This window comes from Hyla sarda, chromosome 1, assembly GCF_029499605.1.
Source record: "Hyla sarda isolate aHylSar1 chromosome 1, aHylSar1.hap1, whole genome shotgun sequence".
Lineage (NCBI taxonomy): Eukaryota > Metazoa > Chordata > Amphibia > Anura > Hylidae > Hyla > Hyla sarda.
Genome location: NC_079189.1, coordinates 569,239,097 through 569,263,624, shown reverse-complemented (window position 1 = coordinate 569,263,624; position 24,528 = coordinate 569,239,097). Strand labels below are relative to the sequence as shown.

Here is a 24,528-nt window from a genome sequence, read left to right as displayed (position 1 = left end):
TCCCAGCATGCCCGGACAGCCAACAGCTGTTCAGGCATGCTGAGGGTTGTAGTTTTGCAACAGTGTGGAGACCAATGCTATGTAGTGTAAGCTTTACCATGTATGGATATATGTATGCTGGGAGTTGTAGTTTTGCAACAGCTGGAGGTTAACAATTTGGAGACCACTGGTCCTTGTAGTGATCAGTAAGTCGGCAATAGATTTAAGACCGTCCAAAAATCTCATCCAATGTCTAAGGTGTTTGGGGACCACCTCTGGATTTCGAATTGTCCAATTTTGAGGTCTCTCCCACTCTCCCATGATCTGTCCATCAAGGTTTCCATCCATAGGGGTTTGGACTCCAATTGACATGTTCATTGTGGAATCAGGGTAACCAACTATTTCATGGCAATGGGCGAATTTTTTGCGTTATTTTTGCTGTTCTTACTTCTCCATTGTTGGTTATTAATTTTTTTTTTATCATCTGAAGAACACTAATGTTTTTTTTTTTCAGAATTAGAACGCTACAATAAGAAGGTTTTCCTAATGACGCGAGTGTAAAATGTGTCACTAAACATTAGTTAGTCCATAAAACGTGACCATCTGTTGTCTGCCAGTGCAGGACGTTAAGAATTAGAGGCTTCACAAAGAGGCCTAGTGTTACCCCGTCACCATCAGCCATCTGTCTGTCCCGATAAGTCTGAAAGCTGTTCATGGATCTTCGCCGAGGTATTTAACAAGTCACTGCTTCACCACTTTTTTTTTTTTTTTTTTTGGAGGACAATTAAATGTTCCAGGACTTTATTAGGCCACCTACAATGTCTCAGCCGTGGATCCAACCAGGTCCTTAGCTAAGGTCCTTAGAAGGTGACATCTGTAAGTGTATTCAGAATGTATGGGAGCAGCAACATAGCATATGCAAAAGCCAACATAAGTAATTACCTATCTTTAGGATTTTTGGGGTGGCACCCTCGCCGATTAACTATTTGAAGGGGCCTCAAAACTCGTGCGACATGACCTCTACGATGTTTACCAGCACTTGTAACGACATTGCAAAGTGCTACAGCTTTGTACCATTAAATTGACCAGGACAAGGGTGTATTCTAAGGTTCACACTACAGAATTTCTGCCTGGCTAAGGCTCTGACAAATGCTTGTAAAAGTGATGACTAATCTTCAGGAGAGGCCATCAATATTAAATTGTTGGGGTCCAACTACCGGCACCCTCGCTGATCAAGGGGCCTCAGCACTCGTACGAGTGATATGGTTCCCCGACACTTGTACCGGCATTGCAAGGTACTGTCGCTTTGTACCATTTGATTGAACAGGGCAAGGCGGCCTACGAAGGCTGAGCTCACACTACAGAATTTCCACCAAGCTAAGTCTAAGTTCAAACTGCCATGTGCTCCGACACGTTTTGCATCCATTCGGCTCATTTTTGATCTGCGTGGACCCAGAACGGACCAGAGAACAACTGAAACCATTGGATCCTGACGGATCCAACTGACTCGAATGGGGTTTATCAGGGATCCGGTATTTTACCGGAGTTGAGCGGAGAAAATAAATAGGACATGCAGTCATTCTGACAGACTGGCCAATGGAGCAATGAGTATGTTAATGAGCTCTGAAACTCTGAGCACAGCAAGCACACTAGGACTGCGTGGACATTGCCGGTCTCCATAAATGGCAATGTGTTCTGTATGGCCTTCCACCAAAAGAAGGCAGAGGAATTTCAGGGGGGAAAGCTCCACCACTGAAATTCCATAGTGTGCACTGTACAGAGAAATCCCGTTGACAGACTCTACTGCACCAGAATTTTCTTAGTGTGAATCAGGCCTAAAAGCCCAGCAATCCAGGTACAAGCACTGAGGAACAAAAAAGAGACTACTGCCTCTTCAACATACTGGTTAACAGTAATGCCGGAAGTTGGAGACTCGCTTGTGAGAGACTGTAGATGAGACCATCACTCTTATGGATCTATTGAGGAAACCCTTTAGCTTGAGTAGTAGTTATGAGGATGACACTATACAAAAATGTTAATGGATGGCCCCACAACAAATCCAGTGACAACACAAACGTCTTTGTGGAATAATCACTCAGAGGGGGGTGGGGAGGGGGGTCTCCTTTGTGTACGATGGATTTCGCACAATACTTCAGAGGTGCTCAAGATCACTGGACCCACCGAATCGCCTTATTGGATTCAAGCTAAACTAATTGTGTAAGATTTCTGGGGGACAGCTGGATCAATGTTCTGCCTCTTCTCGTAAGCGCGATGGTGGCATTGCTGATATTACTATGCATGGGGCCAGATTGCCAAGACTAGATGAATTTCCTTCCAAGACAGCTGCAGTTAAGTCATCTGCATGGAAATGCAAATGCTTGCGTGAAATATCGAAATAAAGTCTCACCTTTTGTGAACTTTCAATATTGGTTAATTACCAAAAGAGCAATTTCTAAAAAATACCTAGAGCTGTAACCAGAAATGCCCCCTATATAAATGGAAGGGCCTTCTCTAAGGCTAGGATTCCACTTGTTTTTTCCCCAGCGTTTTTTCACTGAAAAAAAGCCAGAAAACGTCAGTGTAATTTCCTGCATCTGACTTTTTTTCGGGTGCTTTTGCATTTCAGGGGAAATAACATTTTTGGACCCTTTGGCGTTTTTTTTTTTTTTTTTTCAAAATAAATGTGTTGGGTACCAAAAAAAAATAAATTATAATAATAACAATAAAAAAATAAAAGGAAGCAGTAGAAATGGGAAAAAATGTATTTAAGGTAATTTTTATTATTCACTTTTAATACATTTTTGTGTGTATGTGTGTTTCACTCCCCCCCCCCCCCCCCCCCATTTTTTAGGTAGTAGTACTTCTCCCAGCATGGAACAGACTGTTCCATGATGGGAGAAGTAGTAACTGTACTAATAGACATATCGCCCCGGGTGTCAATCCTGACACCCGATGCGATCGTCCATAATATAGCAGAGATACGGAGCGGCTCTATACAGCTCTCGCATCTCTGCTCTATACTCCAGCCAGTGATGTGAATAGAACATCACTCATTCATATTTTCCGCCCAGAGTGGGGATTGGCCGGATGGTTGCAGCCAATCACAGCTCGCAGAGGGAACTATGAATGAGTGATGTTCTATTCATATCACTGGCCAGAGTATAGTGCAGAGATGGGGAGCACAGGAGAAAGCCACTCCGCATCTCTGCAATAGAAAGGACGATCGCAGTGGATGTCAGGAGTGATACCCACTGTGATCTGTCTATTAATGCAGGTACTACTAGAATTTAGCAATTTCTCTTTGATTTACAGTTAACATCTGGCCGCAGCATTTTTTGGCCGAAAAAAAGGTCATGTGGCAGAACTGGCGTTTTTCTTGGCATTTCCTCCCCCCCCCCCCCCCAAAAAAAAAAAAACAAGTAGAATTCCAGCCTTATAGTCTACTATGGGGGAAAAAATGATTTTATTGCAGTTGCAAATTCTGGGTGCCCAGGCGTTCAGGGACAGTTAGGCCCTCTTCAGTATTAACAAGTATAGTCCTACATATTAAATAAATAGCTTTTCCTGTTTTTTTTTTCCTCCTTTTCTTTCATTTTGAGGGCCTATCTTAACCTCTTAAGGACCCAGGGCGTATGGATACGCCCTCACACCCTGGGCCTTAAGGACCCAGGGCGTACTAGTACGCCCTGGCGTTTTCCGGTCTCTGGCGCGCGCCGGGCAGAGATCGGAACCGGATGCCTGCTGAAATCCTTCAGCAGGCATCCAGGGCAAACGCCGAGGGGGGCCAAGTAGCCCCCCCATGTCGGCGATCGCCGCAAATCGCAAGGGAAATCGTCCTTGCGATCTGCGGCGATACCGGGCTGATCGGGTCTCTGGGACCCGACAGCCCGGTAATTTTGCATGATCCCGGCTGTCACAGACAGCCAGGACCATGCTGAAGTATAGGAGCGAGGTGGCAAGCCTGCCACCTCCTCCGATCCCCCTGCGATCTGTCGGTTAGTTAACCGACCAATCACAGGGGGGCGGTTACTTCCTCCCGTCCTGCCCGGCCCCTGAAAGTCCGGAGAGGACGGGAGGAAGACCGGAGGACGATGCGGGGGACGGGGAAGTGCTGGGGACCGGCCCCGGTACTTACCTCCTCCCTGAAGACCCGGATCCCTGCGATGAAGGCGGCGGCGGCGACAGGTGAGTAGATCTTCAGCCGCGGTCGGGCCCTTTACAGCAATGCACGTCGCCGTAAAGCGACATGCATTGCTGTATTGGGACCCTGTAAACTACAACTCCCAGCATGCCCAGACAGCCCTTGGCGTCTGGGCATGCTGGGAGTTGCAGTTTTGCAACATCTGGAGGTCCACAGTTTGGAGACCACTGTGCCCTTCCAGATGTTGCAAAACTACACATCCTCAGCACGCCCTTACTGTCCAGGCATGCTGGGAGTTGTAGTTCTGTAACATCTGGCCCTTCAGATGTTGCAGAACTACAACTCCCAGCATGCCTGGACAGTAAGGGCATACTGGGAGTTGTAGTTTTGCAACATCTGGAAGGACACAGATTGAGAACCACTCTATTAGTCGTCTGCAAACTGTAGTCCTCCAGATGTTGCAAAACTACAACTCCAAGCATGCTGGGAGTTGTAGTTCGGCAACATCTGGCTCTAAAGATGTTGCCGAACTACTACTCCCAGCATGTTTGAGAATGCTGAGAGTTGTGGTTTTGCAACAACTGATGGCACACTGGTTGGGAAACATTGTCTGTTTCCTAACTCAGTGTTTCCCAACCCGTGTTCCTCCAGCTGTTGCAAAACTATAACTACCAGCATGTACTGATAGACTGTGCATGCTGAGAGTTGTAGTTTTGTAACAGCTGGAGGTCCCCCTCCTGTGAATGTACAGGGTACATTCACATGGGCAGGGGCTTACAGTGAGTATCAGGCTGCAAGTTTGCGATGCAGCAAACTTTGCGCGGCAGCTCAAACTCGCTGTAACCCCCCGCCCATGTGACTGTACCCTAAAAACACTACACTACACTACCACAAAATAAAATAAAATAAAAAGTAAAAAACACTACATATACACATACCCCTACACAGCCCCCCTCCCCAATAAAAATGAAAAACGTCTGGTACGCCACTGTTTCCAAAATGGAGCCTCCAGCTGTTGTAAAACAACAACTCCCAGTATTGCCAGACAGCCGTTGACTGTCCAGGCATGCTGGGAGTTTTGCAACAGCTGGAGGCACCCTGTTTGGGAATCACTGGCATAGAATACCCCTATGTCCACCTCTATGCAAATCTCTAATTTAGGCCTCAAATGCGCATGGCGCTCTCACTTTGGAGCCCTGTCGTATTTCAAGGCAACAGTATAGGGTCACATATGGGATATCGCCGTACTCGGGAGAAATTGCCTAACAAATTTTGGGGGGCTTTTTCTCCTTTCACCCCTTATGAAAATGTGAAGTTGGGGTCTACACCAGCATGTTAGTGTAAAAAAATAAATCTTTTACACTAACATGCTGGTGTTGCCCTATACTTTTCATTTTGACAAGAGGTAAAAGGGAAAAAAGCCCCCAAAATTTGTAATGCAATTTCTCCCGACTACGGAGATACCCCATATGTGGGCGCAAAGTGCTCTGGGGGCGCACAACAAGGCCCAGAAGGGAGAGTGCGCCATGTACATTTGAGGTGATTTGCACAGGGGTGGCTGATTGTTACAGCGGTTTTGACAAACGCAAAAAAAACTAAACCCCACATGTGACCCCATTTCGGAAACTACACCCCTCACGGAATGTAATGAAGTGCCCCCCGAGCAAAATTTGCTCTCAAAAAGCCAAATATGACTCCTTCTCTTCTGAGCATTGTAGTTCGCTCGTAGTGCACTTCAGGTCAACTTATGGGGTACCTCCATACTCAGAAGAGATGGGATTTCAAATTTTGGGGGGTATTTTTTGCTATTAACCCTTGCAAAAATGTGAAATTTGGGGGGAAACACCCATTTTAATGAATTTTTTTTTTTTTTTTTTACGTATGCAAAAGTCGTGAAACCCGTGTGGGGTATTAAGGCTCACTTTATTCCTTGTTACGTTCCTCAAGGGGTCTAGTTTCCAAAATGATATGCCATGTGGGTATTTTTTGCTGTCCTGGCACCATAGGGGCTTCCTATATGGGACATGCCCCCGAGCAAAATTTGCTCTCAAAAAGCCAAATACGACTCCTTCTCTTCTGAGCATTGTAGTTCGCTCGTAGTGCACTTCAGGTCAACTTATGGGGTACCTCCATACTTAGAAGAGATGGGGTTACAAATTTTGGGGGGTATTTTCTGCTATTAACCCTTGCAAAAATGTGAAATTTGGGGGGAATCACACATTTTAGTGAAATTTTATTTTATTTTTTTACATATGCAAAAGTCGTGAAACACATGTGGGGTATTAAGGCTCACTTTATTCCTTGTTACGTTCCTCAAGGGGTCTTGTTTCCAAAATGGTATGGCATGTGTTTTTTTTTGCTGTTCTGGCACCATAGGGGCTTCCTAAATGCAACATGCCCCCCAAAAACCATTTCAGAAAAACGTACTCTCCAAAATCCCCTTGTCACTCCTTCGGTTCTGAGCCCTCTACTGCGCCCACCGAACACTTTACATAGACATATGAGGTATGTGCTTACTCGAGAGAAATTGGGCTACAAATATAAGTATACATTTTCTCCTTTTACCCCTCGTAAAAATTCAAAAATTGGGTCTACAAGAACATGCGAGTGTAAAAAATGAAGATTGTGAATTTTCTCCTTCACTTTCCTGCTATTCCTGTGAAACACCTAAAGGGTTAAAAGGCTGACCGAATATCATTTTGTATACTTTGGGGGGTGCAGTTTTTATAATGGGGTCATTTGTGGGGTATTTCTAAGATGAAGACCCTTCAAATCCACTTCAAATCTGAACTGGTCCCTGAAAAATAGTGAGTTTGGAAATTTTGTGGAAAATTGGAAAATTGCTGCTGAACTTTGAAGCCCTCTGGTGTCTTCCAAAAGTAAAAACTTGTCAATTTTATGATGCAGACATAAAGTAGACATATTGTATATGTGAGAAAAAAAATTAAAATATTTTGAATATCCATTTTCCTTACAGAGAGCTTCAAAGTTAGAAAAATGCAAAATTTTCAAATTTTTCATAAAATTTTCAAATTTTTCACCAAGAAAGGATGCAAGTTACAATTTTTTTTACCACTATGTTAAAGTAGAATATGTCACGAAAAAACTATCTCGGAATCAGATTGATAACTAAAAGCATTCCAGAGTTATTAATGTTTAAAGTGACAGTGGTCAGATGTTCAAAAAATGGCCGGGTCCTAAGGTGTAAAATGGCTGGGTCCTTAAGAGGTTAAACAATGAAAATATCTTAAAATGTAACCGTATTTGTGAAATGTTGTAAATGTGAATCTTATCAAATGGAAAAATATGGCTTCTTTTTGATAACTTACCATGCTTCCCTATGTATGTGCGTCAGTAAAGCTATGATAATAAAAAGCAAAACAAAGAAGAAAATAAATCCTTTCTTCCCACTGGTCCAGTGACAGGTGGCCTGAAAACAATGGTCTGGGAAGATGCATTGATATACATTGCTCTAAGCAGTAGTTAAGTGAAATTCTCTCCTTTCAAGTTTTCAAAAATGGAAGCTATTGACAAGGAACACTCAGGTGCTCCCGAGAGCAGGAGAACATTAGCTAAAGGCCGTTCTCGGAGAAGACATTATTAGACCTCCAGATGCCGGCTGTTCCTTTGTGTGTCAGATTGTGGGTTTATAACCTACATAAAACACTATAGAACTATCCCAGCAGGACTGGCATAACACAATATGGTGTAATTATAAGGTTGGCCAGTGAGTGCTGAGTCATTGACTCTGCATTGGTACTATTAGATAGTCCAAGTTATTGTTACACATACAGTACATTATATAGGGGCTCATGGGAGGATGTTGTTGAGCTAAAGGGACAATAAACCTATTATTTGCTGACTGTTTACAGTCTGTTTTTCCTTTTTTATCAGCCATTTAAGGTTGGTCAATTTGGAATATGTACAGTCTTCGGTGAGATGACGATCCTCATTATCCTTAAAATTATGAGTGTTTCTCACAAGGAGCTAGGACAGATGTCCACTTTCTGGAATAAAACACTTTGTGAAATGGGAAATCATGTCCCTTTTTGAACTTGTCATCCTCTGAGATTTTATAGTTTCGGTCATGACCCCTTTTAAGGATGATGCAAGTCATCAATAAGTAATGATGATTTGCCATGAATTATGAATGACGTGAGTGAGATGGAGCATATAGATAAAAAGTAGATGACCTTTGACTGTCCAGCTGGTGTGGATATATAGATTACCATTACAATGACCAGAAGGGCGTAGGCTAAGTTTCCACTTGTTTTTTTTTTCTGTCAGTTTTTGGATAACTGCGACAGCAGTTTTTGAGCCAAAGTCAGAAGTGGATCCATAAGGGAGGAGAAGTATAAGTCCTTCCTTTATATGTCCAATTCCTTTTGAATACATTTCTGGCTTTGGCCCAAAAACTGCAGTGGCAGATCTCCAAAAACTGCCAGAGAAAAAACCAAGTAGAAACTTAGCCTTAGGGCCATTTGGATATTCAATGGTTACCAACTCTAAATTACTCTTAAAATAACAAAATTCTACTCCTACAATTTGGTAACAAAGCACTAAGGACGTCTATGGGCATTGGTAGGATCATGAACATTATCATGGTCATGATCATAAACATTAATGCCTACAGGTATAATAAACAGATCACCAAGCCTACTGTAGATTATCATCTCCTAAATTACTTAAAGAGTTTGTATAAAATTAGAAAAACATGATTTTTTTCCCCAGCAGTGCTACACGTGCTCATATATTATATCTGGTGCAAGTTAGGAAAGAAAGCTGCCATGTTTTTCTGACCTTTGTAATGTCTTCATTGCTTGACTGGCCACAACAAATTGGAATAAACTGGAATTAGATGGCAACAGATGACTATCTAATGTGTATGGGGGGCCTTCTGGATCTCCTCTAGTGGAAGATGTTGGGGAAGACAACAATTAGGCAAGTTGGTTTTCAGCTGCCTGCTCCTTTTGTTCTTGGGGAGATAAGTCGTCACCGGAGGATCCAAGCGTCATCTTTCTTACCTCTCCCCATTGAAAACATGGCATGTATGTGTATGAGGGCATTGTGGTATATTTTCTTTTTACATGATGCCTCTATGTGGAATAATGCAGCCTGTAGAGATATTTTGTACTGTAAATAAACCAAAACCTGCATCGAATGATATATTTATGGCCTCTGTCTGATAAACTGGGGCTATAGATACGTTTACCATATACATCAGGCACCTTTTTTTTACGCTGTATTTACCATCTGATTCAGAAAAGCTCCCAATGTAAGTATGGCACTCATAACTGTTCTGATCCAATACTTAGGTTTCATGATACCTCTGATGGCCTGCCATAACCTAGGTACAGCTAGAATTGATCAAATATGTATTTTAAACATCTTTCCACCTAAAATCTGATTCCCACCACAGTCTGTGATGGTGAATAACATGTTCTTACTGACACCTTTCCAGAATGGGGACAGTACAACTCTGAGCGGAGTTCTGGTTGCTGGGGAAACACTGTCTGACAGCATAAGCCTCTAAAATGAGGTTGTTGGGCAGAGAGTCCCTATCGACCAGCATGTCTCAATTTACTTAGGTCTTCAGCTCAGTGAACAAAAGGCAGAAAAGCACCAAACATGGTTTGTAAGGTTCTGTTCACACTGACAACTGAGGAGTTTGGAGCCTTAAGGAAGGAAGAGTTCTGCATTCAAAATGATGAAAACCTTGACTAAATCTGATGTACTCCATTTTATGGCACCTGTCAGGTGCTGATAGTATATGTTGTGCATTGGACTCAACAAAACTCCATGTTTTCTGCTATGAATGCAAATGTGAACAGAGGTTATGCTTGGGCACATTTTCTCCTTCTGGTTGGCATAGGGCTTATTCACACTTAAGGCAATATATTGGCAACCTGCCAAAAGTGATATGTAGCTTGTGGTACCTATTGACTTTAATGGGAAAAACTTGTGTCTATGGTCAGTGACTATGGTCAGTCCATTTACTGAATTTTTCCCATTTCTGAGAAGAACTCCAAAATGTGGTCTAGCACAGAAATGAGACCCATTTAGGAAATTGACCAAAAATAGTCAGAAATGTTGTCACATTAAAGTCAATGGGCCCACCAACATTTCAGGCTATACAGTGACATTCCTTTATGACAGGTTACTGATGTATATCTCGGCGTAGGTCCTGAAACAAAGTATGAATGGGGCCTCAGTATGTGTTACATAAAATATTGTTTGCTCACATTGGTCTGATCCTGTGCGGCAGCCATTTTTGCCATGGCACTGTGTCTGTGGGGTGGTGCGAGAAGCATTGGGGCTGCTCGGTCATCAGGCCATTACACTTTTGGGCATTGCTGTTGCAGCTGATTTTTTATATTTGTACACATAAATTATCATGGCAACCATAGTGGCGTGACCTTCCACAAACCTTGAAATATATATATTTGGAATTAAAAACATATTGATATCTTCAAATCCACACAGTCTGAGATCTATTGGCACTGTAGTTTTGGATGTCACATGACCAGGCTGTCCAGCCATTGTTCCTCATCCCACCCCTCAAAAAAAAACTAAAAAAAAAATAACATGTTAGTGTCAGTAGAACATATTCATGAGAATAAGAATTCTACTGATAACCACAGGTAGCACTTTTCTCCAAGGATGAACATGTGGACAGCATCGTCATACGATATCCAGGCCCCATTTAGAAAGTAACCGTATTGTAGTTTAATGGAGGTGAAAAGAATCAAAAAATAAAAAAGAATCACATTTGAAATGAGCAGCCTCCAAACACATGCATGTTTCCATTCATGCAAGGCGAAGCACAACCTCCCTTACTGACACGTGTGTATGTGTGTGCATATGTCGCTGCCGAGAGCTTAGGCTACAAATCCAGATTAGAAAGAAAAGAGCAGAGTAAGGGGGGTCTGTACATTGTTTGATGGAGAGACAGAGAAAGACACAAGATAGAGGCCTAGCCATAACCCGTGATTGGAGGACTTCCTGTTCATGCTTCATGTGTGCACATTCCTATACATGAAATCTTATATATCTCATTTTAGACCTTTAGATGCATGAGATCTCCCATCACTTACACATATTTGCCAAAAGATCCCCCAAAATGTTCTCTCTTTCTGGTACATGTTGAAATATCCACCAGACATTATTTTTAGTGGGGTTCTGGTACATAAATAAAGATTGGACCTGAGACAAAGATTTTTTAACTCTACATGTTCTCCCCGGTAGAGGAGCCCCTGCTCGAGCGTAGAAAGGTTTATAGACAGAAAGATATCTCCTTGACAAAGATGGTTGGTAAAGTGTCTCCATATGTTTGAACCTTCTTAGTGGTAGAAAATATAGTTCATGTTTCTCTTATGTTTACTGCAAGAAGATTGTCCAAATTCTGGAAAATTTCCTTGTATACAGAGGATTTCTGTCAATTTGTTTTCCCCAGTAGAAAAGGCATTATGCACCTACTAATTCGTTTATAGTGGTGTCCACAGAGACAAAATGTACAAAGACATGAGGAAATCCCACCAACTATTGATAGGTTTGTGAGATTTTTCTCGGTCTTTGGACATTTCGAGTTGGGGACACCACTAATATGATAGGACTATGTTCTTTGCAAGAAAGATATCCAACATGGTGGACAATTTCCTTGAAGTTCTAGACCATCTGTAAGGGTTTTAGTGATTCTAATAATATATCCAATGGAAATAATGTGGTGGGAAGTCCCCACCAAAAGAGTTTGTCCAGCATTAGAGAAGCATAGCTGCTTTTTTCCAAAAATTGTGCCACATTTGTCCATTGATTGTGCCTGGTATTGTGCCTTAGCTCCATCCAATTGAGTGCAACTTGGACCTGTTGCCTATTAAAATGCAGTTTTTAGAAGTACCTGTTTCTCTCATCCTGGACAATCCCTATTGGTACCAAAAATGAGCATCCCAAGGTATGGTTATAAGAAAAGGGGAATTGTGTTTTCTTAGTGTCCAGGTCTTTAATCTTTTCATCATAGTCATGTATTACAGATTAGCAATGTCCCCCCAGGTTTTGACCAGTTTTATACTAAGAAAAGTGGATGACCTGCACAGTCTAAGGGTTTAACCACTCCCCTTTTTAACACCACTGCCTCATTCCAAGACACATCTAAGAAATATTTTCATAATTTTTTTTCTAAAATTTTGGATGGGAAATCTCTTTGAATTCATTTTTGTACTAATATTAATTTCAAATAAAATAACCGGAAAAAAAAACCAGAAAAAAATAAATAAATCTGGAAAGGGCCCCATAGCGAAGGGACTGAAGTCATTCACTCACAGGAAGGAAACTCAGTAATAAGGAATGAGGGATATATAGAGATCTACTAGAGAAAAGGAGTACAACAATAAATGGGAGAACAGCAATAGAAAAGGCAGACTAGGTTAATATAGGAAAACTAGTTTCTTTATTGAAAGATTGTTGTATTAGTATTTGTGAAACTGAGTGTAACAGAGTCATGCACACAATACAAAAGGCAAGCCCACCATGCTTTTTTGGAGGGGCACAACAGAACAAAAGCGGCATACAATGAGTAGATGTGTAGGCTACAGCACAGTACATTTCAGCAGGGTACGTCTCTACAGAGAGATTTACATCAGAGAACTAGGTAATGTAAAAAAATACAGAACATGCTTTAGTCTTAGTACATGAAATAAAAGGTGAAAAAAAAGAGGTCCACGACTAAAGGCTTTCAGATACAGAACATTACCCACAAAATAAGAACAGGAAGTAGTTTTATATAGCACAGCAGAAAAAAAGGATACCCCTGTTAAATGGATTGTCCATTTTGCACAAGTGTAATTTTTTTAAAGCTTTTTTTTCCCCAAATATCTTTTGTTTATTAATTTATTTATTTTCAATTTTTCAAATTTTTTTTTTGTTTTTAGGCTACTATCAGCATTTCACAATGATAATTGAATTGTTTTTACAGTGGTGTGCATGTGTGTCTACACCGCCATTCGTAATCCACTAAAGTTCCCCTATCATTGTAGCAGCCAGTAGACTGCAGACAATAGATTCCGATTGTTAGAGAACACAATGGGGAAATCAATCACCCCCTACCCCCCCACATCACCACATATGCCTCTGTACATTTTGGCAATTAATATTTTAGTGCTGATGGAAGAAAACCCCCGAAATTGAGGCCTGGCCTTCCCAAGAGCAAAATGAATCCACTTAACAGAAATTTACAGTGTAATGTACTTAACTAAACAAGATGAAGATACAAATAAAAATGGCTGTTACTCTCTACAGCTCTACTGAATGACTAGGTTCTAGGTTACTACTACAATGAGACTACAAAGAAAAGAAAAAAAATGAAAGCAAAACAGGTCCAGGGTTACATTCTCTACAGTTTTATCAACAAGTAAAAATATGATTTTTAGGAAATTCATTTTTTTTTAAGCATCAGTATCCTCTTGTTGCAGGGCTATACTGGCCTAGAGCTTCAGCTCCAGATGGCTTCATGGGGCTTAACGTCATTGCTTTATTATTGGCACCCAAGATTTCGAGAGCTACTGTGGGAATGTTTCCAAAATTTTTGTCAAAATGGATAAGAATATAGCTAAATTTTTTTTTACAAATAATAATATATAAAAATAGCTATAAAAAAATGTATACAATAAAGGGTAATAATTTTTTGGTCAAATTATACAAAATGAAACAATATATATATATATATATATATATATATATATATATACAAGTGGGGGAGATTTTATAGTTAAAAATTATGCAAAAAAGAAAAAATTAAGTATTAAGAAATTTGAATATCAGAACTTATGGTTAAAATTATATACATATATATATATATATATATATGTATATATATATATATATATATATATATGAAATGGAAATAATGTACAGTTAAAAATTATTTAAAAAAAATCATAAAGGGAAAGGATTTATTGCAAAAAATTATGCAAAAAAAATTTAAGGGAAATATTTATATCATAAGGATTACAATGTAAGGCTAAAAAGCATAAAAACATTTAAGAAAAAAATAAAAAAAATTTAAGAATTTCTATTAAAAAAAATCGAACAATTAAAAAAATATGTTTATCTAAAAATGATACAAAAAAAAAAAAAATAACAAAGGATAATTTTGACAGTGAAACAAAAGCCTTTATTGGAGCGTAAAGGTGGTGGCGGTGATAGTGGTGGTGGCGGTGGCAGGGGGAGGGGGGGGGTAATAATTGCATTTGCATGCAAGCACAAGGGTTACCCAGCAAGTAAACCTTCTCCATAAACAAAGAAAGGACAAGCAGCCATGAAAGAAGGGGATACTGCAGCTTAAGTAAAGAACAATGTTGTCTTCAGATGGAAACAGGAAATGGTTAAGAGGGTGTCACAATACAGGTATATGCAGAGGCAGAGGACTACACCAAGAGCAGCATGTTGGGTCATTCACTGTGCTACACAATGAAGGAAAAAAAAAAGAATTGATAAATGCAAATGTAAAATCCCATAGTCAATAAAGCTTTTTTTTTTTTTTGGATAGATTTTTTTAGCATGCATGCATACAGTTTAGATGCATAATAATAAAATTATTATACAGATTTTTTCTTTTTTAATGCTTATACCGGGGCATCATCCCAATGACTAGCCAATACTCTCACACTCCCCAGGCTGGAGAAGACATGGAATTATTGAAGAGCAATGATCTGCTGACCTCACCAGTGGAGGAAGGGACAGGTCTGTATTAAAATGCAATACTGTGTGCAGAGGATCTATGCGAAAGATGGCAAACCTATACACTCCCCTCAATACTAAAGAGTGCATAATAATAAAGTGAGTGCAATAACCTCTAATTTAATAGAACATTACACAGAAGACATAGGGAAGAGCTGCCTGTAATTGAGCTGGTTAAAAATAAATGCACTGTGCCATGCTTAAAAATGTCAGGTCATCAGCAATTTGCATTGGTTGGTTGGAAGGGGGGGGGGGGAGGGGGGGTGAATAGCCTATGCACATTGCAATAGCTGCTCTATTCCAGGGTAGAATACTTAAGCATCTGCTAGATCATAACAACAATCCCACGTACTGGTGACACAGGCCCTCTCCCCTTCTTTAAATGAGCCCCAGACCCCCACCAGCCCCCCCCCCCCAAGCTGCAGCCACCTTTTTGCAAGAGAATTTGGTGACAGTAGGAAAAGCAGCTGATGTGAGGATGAGACGAAGCAATGAGGAGGAGGGGCAGCTCACAAAGAGTAATTGGATCTGATCTTCCTTAAATAAAACAGTATACAGCATAGGTCTAAATAAGATTATGACTAAGATATATAGACTCCGGAATCTGCTGCAGAACGTTCAATAATAGACAAGCATGCCATGTTGCAGCCATGTATCCTTACAGCTTGTATTTTGTCATCGTAAATATAGATACAATGTATCCACAGTCAGGAAGCTGAACTGCAATGTATCCACACAGCACGATCTGTAGATACATTGTATCTATAATACTGCTTGACATTGATTTAATGTATCCGTACAATGTAATATCGCTAATGTATCCATGCACTTATCTTTATCTATTTGTAAATATGATCAAAAATACAATGTCACACTATTCAGATAGTCGCCAGGTTAATATTTCCCAATAGAATAATTTAGCATTCTGTGCAGAATGTTGAGATGTAGTTACGAATAGATAGAATGTATCCATAGAGCAGATAGCTATAAATAGATACAGGGCACACAAGCAGAAGATTGCAAACCTCAAGGCTCTGGATGATCAACATAGCTGCCCCTTCCATCCCTCCTGTGTCAGGCAATCCATAGAATTCAATGCAACCCCCCCCTCCCCCCCCACCACCAGAAGCCCACCACCACCGCCACCATACCTCGGTTCCGTACAGAGCCAAAGACTGGAAGAACAAGATATCCTACGTGGACTAACACCATGCTGGCAGAGACAGTTCTTGCAACCCCTGGTGCTGATCACTGAGACTATATGGACACGCTGATCCTAGTCTGTGTGCTCCTACTGCTGGCTGGGAGACAGATGGCCCATTGGTAATGGTCCTTTCAGATCCCCCCTATATACATTCAAATGTGCTGCAGCTGCCTCAACACAAAGGGAGGGGGCTTGGAGCTACCTTCTACAGCTCCCCTAAGACAAAGCAGCCCAACCAATGAGCTCTGAGCTGGGGGGGAGGGCGTGCGAGCTCCCTGCAGTCTGTCTGGGTTAGCTTGTTTCATTGCATTGGATTTATTAGTGTTTTTCCTTCTTTTTTTGAAGATTTGTTAATTGACGAAACAAGGACCCGAGTCAAGGGGCACACGACTGGTGCTTAGGTGGCACTTTGTCCTGTGTGCCCAACCAAATGACTGATCGGTAGAGAGAAGACTTTATGAGTCTGACCCAGATAGCTGACATTTGTTCTGTGTTGATAGGAAGCATTTAAGAGGCCATATAGACAGGACAGTCGGAATGGCTGCGGCAGACACTCTGGGGAATAACTGTCCGTCAATGGAATATTTCTATCCCTGTCTTCTGGTTGTCACTCCTTCAGATTATTGGCCTGTAGACAAGATCAGATCTGACAACAGATATAAAAGTTCCGTCACCTTTTCTGGTTACAGAAGGCGTTAAAACGTTTTAGTGATTGACTCGCACGAGATAAAATATGGCCTCAAATGTAAAAGATTGGACAATTACGTAGACACTTTCATAATATTTAGATGTATACTTTAAAAACAGACTATTACCAATGGCGCCACAATAATCTAGGGGTACCTCATGGTAAAATTCTTACCACCGGCACACGGACCCCCTATGTATTCAGTTTTCTCCTTGTAGATACAAAGGACCACAACAATGGTAGTTCCATCCAATGTAGTACCCCCTTATAGGTATTTTGCCCCCTGTTTGTAGAACCAATCTGTATTTACGACCCCCCCCCCCCCTTCATAAGTATGAAACAGACTATGAGGGTGGTAAGAGGGCCCGGCATCCACAGGTGGGGGTTGTGCTTACAGCCCAACACCGTGCAGGTTGTTTGGCATTTACCAGAGAACATCAAGATATGCAAATTCGCCACTGGTACCCTGTGCTCTTCACAGATGAAAGCAGGTTCACACTGAGCACATGTGACAGAGTCTGGAGACGCCGTGGAGAACATTCTGCTGTCTGCAACATCCTCCAGCATGACCAGTTTGGCGGTGGGTCAGTAATGGTGTGGGGTGGCATTTCTTTGAGAGGCCATACAGCCCTCCATGTGCTTGCCAGAGGTAGCCTGACTGCCATTAGGTACCGAGATGAGACCCCTTGTGAGACCATATGCTGGTGCGGTTGGCCCTGGTTACTTCCTAATGCAAGACAATGCTAGACCTCAGTGGCTGGAGTGTGTCAGCAGGTCCTGCATGAGGAAGGCATTGATGCTATGGACTGGCCCGCCTGTTCCCCAGACCTGAATCCGGTTGAGCACATCTGGGACATCATATCTCGCTCCATCCGCCAACGTTGCACCACAGACTGTCCAGGAGCATGCCCAGGCGTGGTAGGGAGGTCATGCAGGCACGTGGAGGCAACACACACTACTGAGCCTTATTTTGACTTGTTTTAAGGACATTACATCAAAGTTGGATCAGCCTGTAGTGTGGTTTTCCACTTTGATTTTGAGTGTGACTCCATATCCAGACCTCCATTGGTTGATAAATTTGATTTCCATTGATAATTTTTGTGTGATTTTGTTGTCAGCACATTCAAATATGTAAAAACGATAGTATTTCATATGATTAATTAATTCATTCATTCAGATCTAGGATGTGTTATCTTGGTGTTCCCATTTTTTTTGAACAGTGTATATAAAAAGTGTGTAAAGCACTATTGAGCACACAAGGTCAAAGCAGCAATAGTAAATATGATATCGGTAAAAGTGCATTGAAAATCTAGCATCGAAATCTGTGCACTGGAAAATATTGTTTTTTAGAAGTGATGATCTTATATACTCTCCAATTTTCAAAACACTGGAAAGTATCACACACAATATCACACTCTCAGGGCCCCTGGACCAAATAAAGCAAGAGCTCCTTACGAGACTCCATCCCTTGCCCTATCTCTGTTCCTGTTCCTGGCCAAACCCCTCCTCCTGCCCCATGAGGGTGTAGTGTATTGTCCTCACTGTGACCTTACAGTGAAGACAATACAGGGGGAGGGGATTGCCCACAACAGCCAGTAACTTTTTAGCCCTGCAAAATACCTACAGTATCAGTCCCTAGTATCACCTCCCACCTGCATAATACAGAGCCTATAATCCATCCCTAGTATCTCCTCTGTGCCCTCATAGTAGTAGGTCTCCAAAATGCGACACCCCTTGTATACACCCCTTGCAGTAACAAACTAAACTATAGACTTATTTGTCTATGCTGTAATCGTCCAGACTGACAGACCACTTGTGTTTATTTATGTACAGTCATGACCGTAAATGTTGGCACCCCTGAAATTTTTCTAGAAAATGAAGTATTTCTCACAGGGCTCCATTGGGGGACACAGACCGTGGGTGTATGCTGCTGTCTCTAGGAGGTATGACACTATGGCAACAAAGAAGTCAGCTCCTCCCAGCAGGATATACCCGCCTCCAGGCCCTGAGGTAATCAATTTAAGCTTAGTGTCTGAAGGAGGTGTACATGGTCTGGATTTCTCCAGACCAGGTCTTCTGTTTTATTATTTTCTTAATTAGGGAATGTGTTAGTTTTTTTATTCCGTTTTCTTTCATGTTTTCAGGTGGGGACTCAGGAACTGCAGCTCACTGTTTACCCATTGTGAGTAAGGGGGCACAGACATTGCGTATATGCGCTGTTCATCCCCTCTCACCAACGGTCAGCGCCTGGGTTTGTACCTCATGGGTCCGGGTCACCCTATCTCCCTGCTCGCCTCGCTCGCACATGGTAGCCCGGCATGACGCAGGTGATAAAAGCTGGCTGAAGACTTCATAGGAAGACTTCATGAGGTAAATTCTTCAGACTGAGGTGAGTATATTTCCCTTTCTCCCTTAGGTGCAGATTTGCAACATCTGGAGTTTTTGGCCCACCTTTCTCATGGGTCTAATGGGGCTGGCCTGGACTGGGGGTCCTTTATTACTGGGGTAAGCAGTGGCAGTTTGAATGGGGCACAACTTTCTACACTTTATTCTTATATATGTGTGTGGAATGACTGTGTTTTTCACATTGAAGCGGCTGACAGCCGCAGCGTTCTTCTATGCGGGCGCTCTGAGCGCCGGCTTACTTTCACTTTCAGCAGCGGCTCCTGCCAGCGGCGTCTAGTCCGCTCAATTCCCCGCGAGCGCACATGCATTCGTATGTGCGCTCAGGGCAAGGAGTGTTACGCCGAGCGCTCCGGGTCCCCGCTCCTCCCCGGAGCGCTCACAGCGTTCTCCTGTTCGCAGTGCCCCGGTCAGACCTGCTGACCGGGTGCGCTGCGATAATGTCCCCAGCCGGGATGCGATTCGCGATGCGGGACGCGCCCGCTCATGATGCGCATCCCGACCCGCTTACCAGACTCGTCTGTGCTGTCCCGGCGCGCGCGGCCCCGCTCCCTAGGGCGGGCGCGCGCCGTTTCTTTGCGATTTAAAGGGCCGGTGCGCCACTGATTGGCGCATGGGTTTTAATCAGTATCTTCACCTGTGCACTTCCCTATAATACCTCACTTCCCCTGCACTTCCTTGCCGGATCTTGTTGCCATTGTGCCAGTGAAAGCGTTTCCTTGTTTGTTCCTAGCCTGTGTTCCAGACCTCCTGCCGTTGCCCCTGACTACGATCCTTGCTGCCTGCCCTGACCTTCTGCCACGTCCGACCCTGCTCTTGTCTACTCCCTTGTACCGCGCCTATCTCAGCAGTCAGAGAGGTTGAGCCGTTGCCGGTGGATACGACCTGGTTGCTACCGCCGCTGCAAGTCCATCCCGCTTTGCGGCGGGCTCTGGTGAAAACCAGTAGCAACTTAGAACCGGTCCACCGACACGGTCCACGTCAATCCCTCTCTGACACAGAGCCTGCCAAATCCTGACAGTAGATCCGGCCATGGATCCCGCTGAGGTCCCGCTGCCAGTTGTCGCTGACCTCACCACGGTGGTCGCCCAGCAGTCGCAACAGATAGCGCAACAAGGCCACCAGCTGTCTCAACTGACCGTGATGCTACAGCAGCTTCTACCACAGCTTCAGCACCCATCTCCTCCGCCAGCTCCTGCACCTCCTCCGCAGTGAGTGGCCGCATCCAGCCTCCGTTTATCATTGCCGGACAAATTTGATGGGGACTCTAAATTTTGCCGTGGTTTTCTCTCACAATGTTCCCTGCATTTGGAGATGATGTCGGACTAATTTTCAACTGAAAGGTCAAAGGTGGCTTTCGTGGTCAGCCTTCTGTCTGGTAAAGCCCTGTCATGGGCCACACCGCTCTGGGACTGCAATAATCCTCTCACTGCCTCTGTACACTCTTTCTTCACGGAGATTCGAAGTGTCTTCGAGGAACCAGCCCTAGCCTCTTCTGCCGAGACTGCCCTGCTGAACCTGGTCCAGGTTAATTCTTCTGTTGGCGAGTACGCCATCCAATTCCGTACTCTCGCCTCCGAATTGTCCTGGAATAACGAGGCCCTCTGCGCGACCTTCAAAAAAGGCCTATCCAGTAACATCAAAGATGTGCTGGCCGCACGAGAAATCCCTGCTAACCTGCATGAACTTATTCATCTGGCCACCCGCATTGACATGCGTTTTTCCGAAAGGCGTCAGGAGCTCTGCCAGGATATGGACTTTGTTCGCACGAGGCGGTTTCTCTCCCTGGCTCCTCTCTTCTCTGGTCCGCTGCAATCCGTTCCTGTGCCTTCCGCCGTGGAGGCTATGCAAGTAGACCGGTCTAGCCTGACACCTCAAGAGAGGACACGCCGCCGCATTGAGAACCTTTGCCTGTACTGTGCCAGTACCGAACACTTCTTGAAGGATTGTCCTATCCGACCTCCACGTCAGGAAAGACGCACTCCGACTCCGCACAAAGGTGAGACAGCTCTAGGTGTGAACTCTGCTTCTCCACGTCTTACTGTGCCTGTGCGGATTTCTTCTTCTACCTTCTCCTTCTCAGCTGTGGCCTTCTTGGATTCCGGATCTGCAGGAAATTTTATTTTGACCTCTTTCGTTAACAGGTTCAACATCCCAGTGACCAGTCTCGCCAGACCCCTCTACATCGCCTCTGTTAATGATGAAAGATTGGATTGTACTGTGCGTTACCGCACGGAACCCCTCTTAATGTGCATTGGACCCCATCATGAAAAGATTGAATTTCTGGTCCTCTCTAACTGCACTTCTGAAATTCTTCTTGGACCACCTTGGCTTCAACGCCATTCCCCAACCCTCGATTGGACCACCGGGGAGATCAAGAACTGGAGTACTACTTGCCACAAAAACTGTCTTATGTCTGCTCCCAGTCCTGTCAGTCAAAACCCTATGGCTCCTCCGATACCAGGTCTCCCCAAGGCCTATCTGGACTATGCTGACGTTTTTTGCAAAAAACAAGCAGAGACTTTGCCTCCTCACAGGCCTTATGACTGTCCTATTGACCTCCTCCCTGGTACTACTCCACCCCGGGGCAGAATCTATCCTCTGTCCGCTCCGGAAACACAAGCCATGATGGAGTACATCCAAGAAAATTTAAAAAGGGGATTTATCCGCAAGTCTTTCTCCCCTGCCGGAGCTGGATTTTTCTTCATCTCCAAAAAAGATGGCTCCTTACGACCTTGCATTGATTACCGCGGTCTTAATAAAATCACTATAAAAAACGCTATCCCCTACCTCTTATCTCGGAACTCTTTGACCGCCTACGTGGCGCCAACATCTTTACCAAATTGGACTTAAGAGGTGCATATAATCTCATCCGCATCAGGGAAGGGGACGAGTGGAAGACCGCGTTTAACACCAGAGATGGACACTTTGAATATCTGGTTATGCCTTTAGGGCTTTGCAACGCCCCTGCCGTCTTCCAAGACTTTGTAAATGAAATTTTTCGTGATCTTTTATATACCTGTGTTGTGGTCTACCTGGACGATATTTTGATTTTTTCTTCTAACCTAGAAGAACTCCACCGGCATGTCCGCATGGTTCTTCAGAGACTTCGGGACAATCAGTTAAATGCCAAAATGGAAAAATGTCTCTTTGAATGTCAATCTCTTCCTTTCCTAGGATACTTAGTCTCTGGCCAGGGACTCCAAATGGACCCGGACAAACTATCAGCCGTATTGGATTGGCCACACCCCTCCGGACTCCGAGCTATCCAACGTTTCTTGGGGTTTGCCAATTATTACAGACAATTTATTCCAATTGTGGCCCTAACCAAGAAAAATGCCAACCCTAAGTCCTGGCCTCCTCAAGCGGAAGAGGCGTTCAACCATCTCAAAACTGCCTTTTCTTCTGCTCCCGTACTCTCCAGAACTGATCCATCTAAACCCTTCTCACTGGAGGTAGACGCCTCCTTGGTGGGAGCTGGAGCGGTACTCCTACAGAAAAATTCTTCCGGACATGCTGTTACTTGTGGTTTCTTTTCTAGGACCTTCTCTCCGGTGGAGAAAAACTACTCCATTGGTGATCGAGAACTACTGGCCATAAAACTGGCTCTCGAGGAATGGAGGCACCTGCTGGAGGGATCCAAATACCCAGTTATTATATACACTGATCACAAGAATCTCTCTTATCTACAGTCTGCCCAACGGCTGAACCCTTGCCAGGCTAGGTGGTCGTTGTTCTTTGCCCGTTTTAACTTTGAAATTCATTTTCGCCCCGCTGACAAGAACATTAGGGCTGACGCTCTCTCTCGTTTATCGGATGCCTCTGAAATGGAAGCTTCCCCGCAACACATTATTCCTCCGGACTGTCTGATCTCCACTTCTCCAGCTTCCATCAGACAAACTCCTCCGGGGAAGACCTTCGTCTCTCCACGCCAGCGCCTCAGGATTCTCAGGTGGGGACACTCCTCACACCTCGCAGGCCATGCTGGCATCAAAAAATCCGTCCAGCTCATCTCTCGTTTTTATTGGTGGCCTACCCTGGAAGCTGATGTTGCTGATTTTGTTCGGGCTTGTACAGTCTGTGCCCGGGACAAGACCCCTCGCCAGAAGCCTGCCGGTCTCCTCCATCCTCTGCCTGTTCCTGAGCGACCATGGTCTCAGATTGCTATGGACTTTATTACAGACTTACCTTTATCCCATGGCAACACAGTTATTTGGGTGGTCGTTGATCGGTTCTCCAAGATGGCACATTTTATCCCTCTTCCAGGTCTTCCTTCTGCGCCTCAGTTGGCGAAACAATTTTTTGTGCACATTTTTCGCCTTCACGGGCTTCCTACACATATCGTCTCGGATAGAGGCGTTCAATTTGTGTCGAAATTCTGGAGGGCCCTCTGTAATCAGCTTAAAACAAATTAAACTTCTCGTCTTCATATCATCCCCAATCCAATGGGCAAGTGGAAAGAGTTAATCAGGTTCTTGGTGACTATTTGCGACATTTTGTTTCCTCCCACCAGGATGACTGGGCCGATCTCCTACCATGGGCCGAATTCTCGTACAATTTCAAAGTCTCTGAGTCTTCCGCTAAATCCCCATTTTTTGTGGTGTACGGCCGTCACCCTCTTCCCCCCCCTTCCCACTCCCATGCCTTCTGGTTTGCCCGCTGTTGATGAGGTGACTCGGGACTTCTCCACCATCTGGAAAGAGACTCAAAAATCTCTCCTACAGGCCTCATCCTGGATGAAGAAACATGCCGACAAAAAAGAAGAACTCCTCCTGTCTTTTCTCCCGGAGACAAAGTGTGGCTCTCCGCCAAGTATGTCCGCTTTCGTGTCCCCAGTTTTAAACTGGGACCACATTATCTTGGTCCTTTTAAAATCAAATGCCAAATCAACCCTGTCTCCTACAAACTCCTTCTTCCTCCTTCTCTCCATATTCCTAATGCTTTTCATGTCTCTCTCCTTAAACCACTCTTCCTTAACCACTTCTCTCCTAAGGTTGTTGCTCCTACTCCTGTTTCGGGGTCCTCTGATATCTTCTCGGTTAAAGAAATTCTGGCATCCAAGACGGTCAAAGGTAAAAAAAAATTCTTGTAGATTGGGACAATTGCGGCCCAGAGGAGAGGTCATGGGAACCCGAGGACAATATCCTTGACAAGGACCTTATCCACAAATTCTCAGGTTCTAAAAAGAGGGGGAGACCCAAGGGGGGGGGGGTACTGTTCCGCCGAGCGCTCCGGGTCCCCGCTCCTCCCCGGAGCGCTCACAGCGTTTCCTGTTCGCAGCGCCCCGGTCAGACCTGCTGACCGGATGCGCTGCGATAATGTCCCCAGCCGGGATGCGATTCGCGATGCGGGACGCGCCCGCTCGCGATGCGCATCCCGACC

At 43.8% G+C, this 24,528-nt stretch overlaps 1 protein-coding gene across 2 annotated transcripts in view; it reads right to left on the bottom strand.

Annotated features, from left to right (window-relative positions):
* ARK2C (arkadia (RNF111) C-terminal like ring finger ubiquitin ligase 2C) overlaps nucleotides 1-16,231 on the bottom strand; it is a 103,840-nt gene extending 87,609 nt beyond the window's left edge. For both annotated transcript variants that reach the window (XM_056543188.1, XM_056543198.1), the window contains exon 1: nucleotides 16,003-16,231. In XM_056543188.1, the coding sequence (XP_056399163.1) occupies nucleotides 16,003-16,063 (61 nt within the window). In that variant the 5' untranslated portion in view covers nucleotides 16,064-16,231. The remainder of the gene's footprint in view (nucleotides 1-16,002) is intronic.
* Nucleotides 16,232-24,528: the final 8,297 nt, after the last annotated feature.